A 12,964-nucleotide genomic window follows, 5' to 3' on the forward strand; every position below is an offset into this window, starting at 1 on the left:
GGATACAAATGATACATGAAACGAAAGTGATACAAGGGATAGAAGTGAGGAATTAGGATTATTTTGTTATTATAAGAAACTAACAGTAAAGCTGTACAGTGTTACCTCAAAGTGGAATTAGATTAGCATACATGAATACTGCAAACTCTAGGGCAACCACTAAAAAAAGTGAAAGAGAATATAACTAATACACTAAGAAAGGAGAAAAAACAGAATCATATAAAAAGCTTAATTAAAGCCATTTTTCCCCCCTAAGAAAATGGTTGACAAATATAGGACCAAAAAACAGGGCAACAAATAGTAAAGAGTAGCAAATATCAGAGACATTAATCCAACTATATCAAAATCACTCTGAATATCAATGGCCTAAATACACTAATTTGAAGACAGGTATTGTCAGAGTGGATCAAAAAACCAAGACCCAAGTATATACTGTCTACAGTAAAGCCACTTTAAATATAAAGGTCTATAAATATTAAAAGGATGGAGAAAGATATACCATGCTAACACTAATCAAAAGAAAGCATGAGTAGCTATGTTAATTCCCAACTAAGACGACTTCAAAGGAAGGAAAATTATCCAGGTTAAAGAAGGGCATTACTTAATGATAAGGTTGTTAGTTCTCCATGAAGACATACAATCTTAACATCTAACAACAGGGTGTCAAACTATGTGAGGCCAAACTATGTGAGAAATCGATCAATCCATACCTCTTTATCAGAAATGAACAAATACAGCAGGCAGAAAATCAGGAAGGACATAGTTGAACCCAATAATATCACTAATCAATTGGATATGATGGACATCTATAGACTACTTCATCCAACAACAGCAGAATATATATTTTTCTTAAGCTCCCATGTTAACATTCACCAAGACAGACCATGTCCTGTGCTATAAAACGTATCTCAACAAATTAAAAAAATAGAAATCATACAATGTTCATTCTTAGACCACAATGAAATTAAACTAGAAATCAATAACAAATATGTGGAGACTAAATAACACATTCCTAGATACACTTAGGTCCAAGAAGCAATCTCCAGAGAAATTTAAAAAATGTTTTGAACTAAAAGAAAATGAAAACACAACTTAATGACATGTGGGATGCAGGAAAAGCAGTGCTTAGAGAAATTTACAGTATTAAATGCATATATTAGAAAAAGAGAACAATCTTTACCTAAAATGAATCATCTTGGCTTCTACCTTATAAAACTAGAAAAAAAGAGTAAATGAAATTCAGAGTAAGGAGAAGTAAAGAAATAAAAAATCTGAGCATAAATCAATGAAATTTTAAAAACAAGAAATCAACAGAGGAAAAAAAAAAAATCAAAAGCTGGTTCTTTGAAAAGATCAATAAAATCAATAAGCCTCTAGCCAGGCTGAGAAAAAAAGAGAGAAGACAGAAATGAAAAAGCAGCTATCACTACAGATTCCATGATATTAAAAGAATAGTCAGTACTATGGAGAACTCTACGCCCAAAGATTTGGTAACCTAGACAAAATGGACCAGCTCCTTAAAGAGACAATCTGCCAAAACTCACAAAAAAGAAATAGGCAATCTGAACAAACCTATATCTATTTGATAATCTTCTGAAAAGAAAGCACCAGGCCCAAATGGGTTCAGTGATAAGTTCTATAAAATACTAAAGAAATGAATTATACCAATTGTCTATAACCACTTCCAGGACACAGAAGCCAAGGGAATACTTCCTAACTCATTCTGTGAAGCCAGCATTATTCTAACAAAACCAGACAAAGAAATCTTAAGAGAAAAAACCCCGTAGAACAACATCTCTCATGAACATTAAGTAGAAAAATCTGCAACAAAATGTTAGCAAATCAAATCCAACAATATATAAAAAAATTATATACCACAAGCATCTGGGACTTACCCCAGGTATGCAAGGTTGGTTCAATATTCAGAAAAAAAATACATACGATCCACCACATGTGTGTGCATACATACTCAGATGCTAAGTCATGTCCAACTCTGTGTGACCCCATGGACTACAGGCCTTCAGGCTCCTCTGTCCATGGGACCTTCCAGGCAAGAATACAGAAGTGGATGGCCGTTTCCTCTTTCAGGGGACCTTCCCAAAGCAGTGATTTGTCTTCTGCACTAAGGTAATGCTTATTAAATCAATGTGATACTGCTGTACAATTATTAGAATGGCTAAAAAAAACCAGAACAATGGTAAAACCAAATGCTTGTGAGGATGTGGAGTAACAGGAACTCTTATACATTGCTGGTGGGAAAGCAAAATGGTATAGCCACTTTGGAAGGCAATTTGGCTATTTATTATAAAACACAGTCTTATAACATGATCCAGCAATTGCACTCCTTGGTTATTTACCCAAGGAGTTAAAAATTCCTGCACATTACTATGCGAAAGGAGGCTTTTTGCTTTTCTTTCAGATATCTATGCCTTCTTTAATTCAACAGGTTTATAGAAAACTTTAGCCTGTGTGATTTTAAAATATTTTTGAATTTTTAACTCAAATTTGGCAAAATCAGCAGAGGGCTGAATTATTTTTATTGTTTTTAAGTAGTTTGAAGTTTTTGGGTATAACTCTGGTATTTCAATTGGATATACATGATATATTCAATGCCACTTTGTATGTTTCAAGTAAAGTTGGAAATGTCATTAATCAAATTATATAGAATGTATTTTATGAAAAGTAAAATGTGATATATATATTTTAATTTTTATGAGTACAGTTGATTTACAATGTTGTGTTAGTTTTAGGTATAAGAAGTTAAGATTTTAACTACATATTGTGTGATTCCAACTACATGACATTCTGAAAAAGGCAAAACTATGGAGGTAATAAAATGATCAGAGGATGCCAGAGGTTAGAGGAGAGGGAGGGATGAATAGGCAGAGTACAGGATTTTTAGGGCAATGAAACTATGCTGTATGATACTGATAGCTGGTACATGTCGTTATACATTTATCCAACTCTACAGAATGTACAACATCAAGAGGGAAGTCTGGAGTATACTATGGGCTTTGGGTAATGATGTGGCAATGTAGGGTCATCAGTTGGAACTAATGTACCACTCTGGTGGGAGGTGTTAATAATATGAAAAGCTATGGAGGTGGGACACTTCTCGATCTTTGCTTAATTTTCCTGTGAACCTAAAACTGCTCTAAAATGTAAAGGGAAAAAAAGGACACGCCCTGACATCAGCTCAGATCTGTCAATCCAATTAATAATTATCCTTTTTAATGCACCCCCCCCAAAATGGTAACCTAGTAAAAGAAACAAAGAAAATAAGCACAACTCTGGTAATGATTTCAATAATAATAAACATCAGTACAGTCCATCAGTTGTAATGCTAGTAAGAACTAAGAACAGAAAATTATAAAGTTATTTCTGACCCAGCTAAGCAACACATTTCAGTTGTAACTTCCAAAAACACAATGCATTTGAATTATGTGATTATTGAAAAATGTAGAAAGCAATATTTAACTTTCTTGAGATACTAACTATGATAAAGGTATAAGGCATTTCAAAAATCTACCTGAAATATTTATTACTTAACCATCAATCTCTCCTTTCATTACATTACTGTCTTCTATGCACAAACCTATCGGGAAACCAAAAATGCAAGGATCATTACTTCACATTACTATAGTGGCCAGATAGGTAACATTAAGAGCGAAGCAGCCTGAGTGAAAGACAGCAGGTAATGACTATAAATACGGTGTACTGAAAAGAATGTATGCTCTATCAAAAGGAGATAGCGTCTATACATCTGTATCTTTCTGTAATCATACAAAAAAGAAAAAGACTATGATATCTATTGATAGTATATGGTTTCAAAGTCTGCTGCATCTTTGATTTTATAAGCTTGCAGTCTCCATTAGCAGTTGTTTCCTGTCCAATTCATATATAAGATGCTGTTTTGCATTTGAGCCAAAGGACTTTCTATCAATGGCTCTTCTGAAGACCAAAGTCTTTCCTGGGTGATATGTAAGAATATCTGTGATTTTCAATGGAACTGGCAAGATGGCCTAAAGCGACTGACATTCATGTGAACCATTATAATCACTGGCCTTTTAAAGTCCAGAGTTTACTGATTTCTGACTCAAACTTCTTTGCTGCATTAACAAGCTTGGCTGAAACAAACGAACAACAACAAAAAACCCACTGGGCAAGAAACTCAGTCAACTGCCCAAGCCAGAAAATGTACATTTTCCCTACCATACCCAGACTTTGCCTTTATTCGATAGATCCTTTCTGAAGGAGTCATTCTCACAAGTAAGGTAAGTATCTCATATGGCGCGAACTAAAAATTAATGTTTCTATCAGAGAAATGACAGTCTAAAGAATAATCAGATAAAACAATGCCATTTCCTACACCCCAAATCCTAAGTAATAAAGATTCCTCAGAGAACTACAAAACAAGGGAGCCTGAATATTGTCCTTAGATATCTAGGTTAATGACCAAACCCTCCGAAGTTTAGGAGAGAAGCCAAGTGGAAGAACTTAAGGTAAACGTAGGAAGAGATCAGTGGGCGATCAGAAGTTTAACATCCTTCATCTGAAAAGAATATAAATTAAAAGTGAAAAGATTCCATGGTGTATATGTAACACAGCTTCCTTATCTACTCGTCTGCTGATGGGCATCTAGGTTGCTTCCACGTCCTGGCTATTATAAACAGTGCTGCGATGAACACTGGGGTGCACGTGTGTCTTTCAGATCTGGTTTCCTCAGTGTGTATGCCCAGAAGTGGTATTGCTGGGTCATATGGCAGTTCTATTTCCAGCTTTTTAAGAAATCTCCACACTGTTTTCCACAGTGGCTGTACTAGTTTGCATTCCCACCAACAGTGTAAGAGGGTTCCCTTTTCTCCACACCCTCTCCAGCATTTATTGCATGTAGACTTTTGGATAGCAGCCATCCTGACTGGCGTGTAATGGTACCTCACTGTGGTTTTGATTTGCATTTCTCTGATAATGAGTGATGTTGAACATCTTTTCATGTGTTTGTTAGCACTGGGAAGACCCAGAGGAATCGGGTGGAGAGGGAGGTGGGAGGGGGGGATCGGGATGGGGAATACATGTAACTCCATGGCTGACTCACATCAATGTATGACAAAAGCCACTGAAATGTTGTGAAGTAATTAGCCTCCAACTAATAAAAATAAATGAAAAAAAAATTACATCAACAACAACAACAAAAAAAAGTGAAAAGATACATAATGCAAAACATGAGAATTTTGATGTCATCAAAGAAACTATGTTCTTTATCAGAGGTCCCCAACCCCCAGGCCACTTAACAGTGCCTTTTAGGAATTCACCTGCATAGCAGGAGGTGAGTGGCGGGTGAGCAAGCTTCAGAGGCCACTCTCCATTGCTCACATTACTGCCTGAACCTTCCCTCCATCTGCCCCACCCGTCGAAAAATTGTCTTCCATGAAACCGGTCCCTGGAGCCAAATATGTTGGGAACCACTGCTTTATCAGATCCAACTGATAAACTTTTGATAAACTGATGAACTTTTTTTATTCAGTAATAAACTTCCTTTTATTCCTGGGGGGTGTGTGTGTGTGTGTGTGTGTGGCTTCCCTGATAGCTCAGTCGGTAAATAATCCACCTGCAAAGCAGGAGACCCCAGCTCAATTCCTGGGTACCATATTTTGGCTATTATCCATAGATGCCTTACAACTGTTAAGAGCATGACTCCATCTGAGATTTATGGTCATAGCTAAATTATAATTTGGCGCTTTTCTCTAGTCATGTTCTGCTTCTTAGGGAGCAAGACTGGATGAAGACAGCAAGCTGAACGAGGGTTGGAATTCTGCCAGTGAAGATGAAGAAGGCAAGAAAGTAGAAGATATATGCAGTGAAACGAATATAATGACAAACCAAGGAGGCTAAGTTAAACAAAGAAGACAAGTAGAGACACAAAGGAACAACCAAGTAATGGCATCAAATGACTGAAGATCAAAATGAAGATGAACTGTTAGGAGTAAATAAACTGATGGATGTAGTCAGAGAATGAGATGATTTAAATCAAGATTTTGGACATGGTGAAGGTACTGACAATGATAAGATCTAAATTATTATCTTGGAAGCAAGTATCTGAGTTGGAGTGGAGGGCAGGAGAGTTAGAAAGAAAAAGATCAATAAACAAAGAAGCCTGGTTATTGAATGAATCAGTGTGGGTTTTGACTGGTCATCACTAAGGGTGACAATGTGAATAATAGTATCAAAGGACAATGAGAGCACCACTAATATCTTCAGTAACTAAAGCCACACTGATGGGGAGGACACTAGATGGCTAACATAAGCAATAGGCAGTAAGTTGAACTGTCCGATGGCAAGGGCTTCAGGAGAGCCAACAGGTAAAAATCATTTATGCAAAAAATTTTCAAACATAAATGCTTCTTAAAACACACATAAGTAAGTTATTTATGAATTATGTGCATAGTATGAACATGGTCTGGAAGTGTATAACAAAACTCATATGAAGAGAGGAGAATGGAAACAGAACACTTTTATGATAAAGTTGAACCAGCAACGTAAACTTCACCTTTTTCACAATATTCTATTAGTTTAAAAACAGATGAAAAAGGCAAGAAATATCTTACATATGACTATAGGGAAAACAATTAATCATTATTTAATTATTACTACTCTTTAGGACCAGCTCTATTTTTTAAATGTCATATTCTTTTATATAAAAGAGATAATTCAATAAAAAGTAATGTTTTCTTTCTAGTTCAACTGTAAGCAGCAGCCTTTTTTCTGTATATTTGGCCATAATCAGGATGCCAATTCTCAATCTGTTAACTGGCACTTAGCTGTCTTGAACAGATAAGGCAGCATAATAAATAAGATCAAAATTTAAATTGGTGAATAAGAGTTTATCATTGAATTTGCATCTCCTAATAAATAAATATACATAAAGCCCTGTGCAAGCCAAATATATGGAAGAATTTTCAGCAAGTAGTAAAGTTCTGACAAAAATGAAGTACAAGACATCATCTCTGTTCATTAAAGAGACTGAATATGATTACAAAACCACAAATATCTCTAAAATTCTATAATTTAGAAAAGGAAAACTTGGAAAAGCAGACTATAGACTATATTGATCTTTATTACATATGGGTGCCTCTAGTATTGACTTAGAATACCAAATAAAACTTTCACTTTTCAATCAACATGAACACATTAAAAATACATTTACATTTCATCTCAGCTTGTATATTAAAAAAAGAAAGTCACATAGGAAGCTTAAAATTACCTAGGTACTTTCATTATAATATGATTCTAGGAAATATAACTGTATTATGCACAACTGTGTTACATAATACACTAAGAGCTTGAAGTACAAAGATGGCATCTGTGCTCACACAGTTGACAGTATAGAAAAGCCCAAGTCTTAGAAATATTTTAAGTTATTATTTCTCAAAGGGCAGACCATGAACCAGCAGCACTAGAAGTATCAGAATTACCTTGCTTGTTAAAATAATTGCTTGTTCAAGTATATTTCTATGTTCCATCTCAAAATTATTAGAACAAAACAAGAATCTCCATTATGAGCAAATACCTTTGGTGGTTATCATTTACATAAAAGTTTAAGAATCAATGCCTTAAATAATTATTGCTATGAAATTACAGGTAAAAAGGTGAAAAACTCACCCCCCCCTTATTATTATGAAGATTCTGACTTAAAATTGATTTTTAAAAATTATTAGGCTAAAATGTTTAACAGTTCTGTTTTAAATATTTGTATAATGTTTAAACTTTATATTGGGAACTTTCATTAAAATTTATCACATCTAAGGAAATAAGATAGATTATAAGCAAACAGACTTACAGTTGGTGATATCAGGTGGTGCATAGCCATCATTCATATACATACTTGTGGGTTTTGCCACTTTCAAATAAACAAAATCAGATGTGTTCTTTAAGGCAGTTACTGCTTCTTCATGAGTAACTTCTTCTAAACACACACTATTCACCTAAAAGAAAATCCCCAAAATTTTACTTCTTCCTTCCCACTCTGAATGTCGTATTTTTTTTTTCCCTCTTTATTCCTCTGGGTAGAATCTTTAGTATACCGTTGAACAGGAGTGGTAGTTGTGTCTTTCTAGGAATTTGTCCATTTCATCTAAGTTACCTGATGTGTTGGTATAGAGTCGCTTATAAATAAAAGTATTGCCTTATGCTCTTTCATTCCTACTTTTAGAAATTTGAGTTATTTTTTGTCAGTCTAGCTAAAGCTTTGTCAATTTTGTTGATCTTTTTGAAGGCCCAAATTTTGGTTTGGTTGATCTCTATGGTTGTCCTCGGAGAAGGTAATGGCACCCCACTCCAGTACTCTTGCCTGGAAAATCCCATGGACAGAGGAGCCTGGTAGGCTGCAGTCCATGGGGTCGCTAAGAGTTGCACACGACTGAGCGACTTCACTTTCACTTTTCACTTTCATGCATTGGAGAAGGAAACAGCAACCCATTCCAGTGTTCTTACCTGGAGAATCCCAGGGACGGGGGAGCCTGGTGGGCTGCTGTCTATGGGGTTGCACAGAGTCAGACACAACTGAAGTGATTTAGCAGCAGTAGCAGCAGCATGGCTGTCCTATTCCCTATATTGTTAAGTTTTGCCCTAATCCTTTCTCTTCTGCTGGCATTAGGTTTAGACTGTTCCTCTTTTCAGTAAACTTTTTTTGGGTGTGTATGTTTGCCTTTGAACTGTTTATTTTATACTGAAGTATAGTCAATTAACAATGTTGTGATAGTTTCAGGTAGCTAGCAAAGGGACTCAATCATACATGTACATGTATTCATTCTCCTCCGAATTTCCCTCCCATCCAGTCTGCCTCATAACAGTGAGCAGAGTTCCCTGTGCTATACAAAAGTCCTGGATGATTATCCATTCTAAACATAGCAGAATGTTTCTAGTGTTTTAAATTACAATGTACTAAACACATGTTCATTTTAGTATATTTTCCATTTCTCTAATATGTAACTTTATAATCGACTGTAGAAGATTTTTTTTTAATGTTTTGACAAAAATTTCTTAAAAAAATTTTTTTCTAAAGGTCACAGAACAATCCTAACTTTCCCATTGATTACTAATAAAGCTTTACAGGGTTTGGGCTGCATGGTCATTCTTATGGTCCCACCCTACAGTGTATAGTGAGGACTGTCTGCATTCTGAAATATTCACCTGTGGTATACTGTTCATCTGATGGCCTGCAATGAGACATTAGTAACTGTAATGCAAAGTGAGGATTAATAAATGCCACCCATTAGAGCTATCTTCTTGGAAAGCTTACTCGTGGTATGTTTCTCTTGGAACATGGCCATCTTGTTAAGAAGCCCAAATTAGCCATGTGGTCAGGCCACTGGAGAATTAAAATACCTGGCTAACAGGCCCACTTGAGCTCCCAGCTGACAGGCAAAACTAACTCTTCCACTATATATAAGCCAGCTTGAAAGTGGACCCCTGGCCCTAGTTTAGCCACCCCAGTAGACATTACAAGGAGTCAAGACATGCTGTCCTGGCCAAACCCACCCAAATTGCAGAAGTATAAGTAAATAAATAACTGTTGTCATTTTAGTCACTAATTTTAGTGTTTTCTTATGCAGCATTAGATAACTGAATAAAGAGTTGATATGATTTGCTAAGGGATTCAATGTGGAGAGGGAAAGAAAGAGAATGATCCTAAAGTTTCAGACCTGGGCAAATTAGAAGGATAAAGTTCCCATTTAACTAGATGTGAAAATTATGCAAAGTGCAGAATTGGGGGTGGCAGGGTTGGGGGGGTTGTTGTGACTTGGAAGTTTATTTTTAGACACAGTTGTCCTTTGGTATCTGTGGGGGAATGATTCTATGACCCCAGTGCCCAAATTACCCTTCTTAAGGATCAAAAAAATTTCTGCAGATTCTCAAGCTCCTATGTAAAATGGAATAGTATTTGCATACACATAGTGTCCCTTGGATGGAGATTCATAACACTGTACAGGAGACAGTGACCAACATCATCCCAAAGAAAAAGAAATGCAAGAAGGCAAAATGGCTGTCTTAAGGAGGCCTTACAAATAGCTGAGAAAAGAAGAGAAATGAAAGGCAACGGAGAAAAGGAAAGATATATCCAACTGAATGCAGAGGTCCAGAGAACAGCAAGAAGAGATAAGAAAGTCTTCTTCAGTGAACAATGCAAAGAAATAGAGAAAACAATAGAACGGGAAAGACTAGAGATCTCTTCAAGAATATTGGAGATACCAACGGAAAATTTCATACAAGGATGGGCACAAAAAAGGACAGAACAGAAAAGGCCCTAACAGAAGCAAAACAGATTAAAAAGAGGTGGCAAGAATACATGGAAGAAATATACAAAAAAGGTCTTAATGACCCAGATAACCACGGTGGTGTGGCCACTTACCTAAAGCCAGACATCCTGGAGTGTGAAGTCAAATAGGCATTCGGAAGCCTCAGAAAGCCTAGCTTTCTACTATGAAGAAAGCTAGTGGAGGTGATAGAATTACAGCTGAGTTACTTAAAATCCTAAATGATGGTGCTCCTAAAAGATCCTAAAGTGCTGCACTCAATATGTCAGCAAATTTGGAAAACGGAGCAGTGGCCAAAGGACTAGAAAAGGTCAGTTTCATTCTAATCCCAAAGAAGGGCAATTCCAAAGAATGTTCAAACTACTGTATTATTGTGCTCATTTCACATGCTAGCAAGGTTATGCTCAAAATCCTTCAAGTTAGGCTTCAGCAGTACGTGAACCGAGAACTTCCAGATGTACAAGCTGGATTTAGAAAAGGCAGAGGAACCAAAGATCAAACTGCCAAAATTTGCTGGATCATGGAGAAAGCAAGAGAATTCCAGAAAATTCACCATGCTAAAGCTGTGTGTGGATCACAACGAACTGTGGGAAATTCTTAAAAGATATGGGGATACTAGACCACTTTACTGTCTCCTCAGAAACCTGTAGGCAGATCAAGGAAAGAGCTGGAACTGGACATGGAACAATGGACTGGTTCTAAATTGGGAAAGGAGTACGTCAAGGCTGTATACTGTGACTCTGCTTATTTAACTTCTATACAGAGTACATCATGTGAAATGCTGGGCTGGATCAACCACAAACTGGAATCAAGATTGCTGGGAGAAATATCAATACCCTCAGATATGCTGATGATACTACTCTAGTGGCAGAAAGCAAAGAGGAACTAAACAGCCTCTTGATGAGCGTGAAAGGAGACAGTAGAAAGCAAGCTTAAAACTCAACATTCAAAAAACTAAGATCATGGCATCTGGTCCCATCACTTCATGGCAAATGGATGGGGAAAAAGTGGAAACAGTGACAGATTTTATTTTCTTGGGCTCCAAAATCACTGCAGATGGTGAATGCAGCCATGAAATTAAAAGACACTTTGCTCCTTGGAAGAAAAGTTATGGCAATCCTAGACAGCATATTAAAAAGTAGACATCACCTTACTGACAAAGGTCCATATAGTCAAAGATAAGGTTTTTCCAATAGCCATGTATGGATGTGAGAGTTGGACCTTAAAGAAGGCTGAGTGTCAAAGAATTGACACTTCTGAACTGTGGTGCTAGAGAAGACTCTTGAGAGTCCATTGGATAGCAAAGAGATTCAATCAGTCAATCCTAAAGGAAATCAGTCCTGAACTTTCATTGGAAGGACTGATGCTGAAGCTGAAACTCCAATCCTCTGGCCACCTGATGCGAAGAACTGACTCGTTAGAAAAGACCCTGACGCTGGGAAAGATTGAAGGCAGGTGAAGAAGGGGACGTCAGAGGATGAAATGGTTGGACAGCATCACCAACTCAATGGACATGCATTTGAGCAAACTCCAGGAGACAGTAAAGGACAGGGAAGCCTGGCATGCTGCAGTCCATGGGGTTGCTAAGTGTCAGACATGACTTAGTGAGTGAACAACACACCCTCTCTTACTTAAATCATCTCCAGACTACTTATCATACCTAATACAATGTAAACATCATGTGAATAGCTGTTAGCCTGCAGCCAGTAAGTTTAGGCTTTTGAGAACTTTTTGGAATTCTTCCCCTGCAAGTATTTTTGATCCTCAGTTGGTTAAATCCACAGATGTGGAACCCATGGACACAGAAGGCCAACTGTATATTTGAGATGACTCTTGAGATATATACATAAGGAGACTGAAGTTCAGAAAACAATACTTATTGCTATCACGTACAATGAGACTTAGTAAGCTATTTGACTACCTATCAAAGAGAAAAGCAAATGTGCAATGTTTAGAGGTTAGGGAAAAGATGCATCAGAAAGGAGAATGAGAAGGAATGGCCAGTGAGTTAAGAGGAATAGCAAGATAGAGGGTAAGTAGTATGGAACCTGGAAAGAGCATTCTAAGAAGGCAAAAGGAGTGTCAAATGCATGATTTATCAGTTAAAGTGAGAGATAAAACTGAATAATTTCAGTGGAGTTATGGCAACAAAAGCCTCATTAAATGGCAAATTCAGTATAATTTCTTGTTCCCTACTCTTAAAATTGATTCTGGAGAAACCATAAAAGAGGACATAAGAAATTAAAGAATGAGAAACCTAGTGGAGAAAGGCTGTCTGGAATTGGTGTATGTGTATGTGGTGTATGTGGGTATATGTGAAGATGAGGTAGTGCTGGTTGTAGCTTGGGGAAAAATGACAAGTCATAGCCGTGAGAAGATAAGTTAGAGAAAAGCAGTTGGAGGACAGTTTCTTCCTCTTCACTATCATTAACTAGCAGAAATAACTAGCAGCTATTCTTAGCAGAGGTATTCAAAAGGGCAAATAAATAAATAAGAGGAACGAACTCAAATCACCACTATATCAGACTTTGTATGCCTTTTCAGATTCACTTGAGCCTACTTGCCCACTAGGCCTTGGCTGCTTGCTTACAAGAGAGCCCTGGCTATTGCTATTCTTATCTTGTCTTGTACCATTACCAACTATTTCAATC

The 12,964-nt window shown here is 36.8% G+C and overlaps 1 protein-coding gene across 22 annotated transcripts in view; it reads right to left on the reverse strand.

The window, feature by feature from the left end:
• The window catches only part of DLG1 (discs large MAGUK scaffold protein 1), a 267,402-nt gene that overhangs the window by 84,300 nt on the left and 170,138 nt on the right, over nt 1-12,964 (reverse strand). For all 22 annotated transcript variants that reach the window (XM_020887873.2, XM_020887881.2, XM_020887878.2 and 19 more), the window contains one exon: nt 7,838-7,982. In XM_020887873.2, the coding sequence (XP_020743532.1) occupies nt 7,838-7,982 (145 nt within the window). The remainder of the gene's footprint in view (nt 1-7,837; nt 7,983-12,964) is intronic.

This window comes from Odocoileus virginianus, chromosome 4 (genome assembly GCF_023699985.2).
Source record: "Odocoileus virginianus isolate 20LAN1187 ecotype Illinois chromosome 4, Ovbor_1.2, whole genome shotgun sequence".
NCBI lineage: Eukaryota > Metazoa > Chordata > Mammalia > Artiodactyla > Cervidae > Odocoileus > Odocoileus virginianus.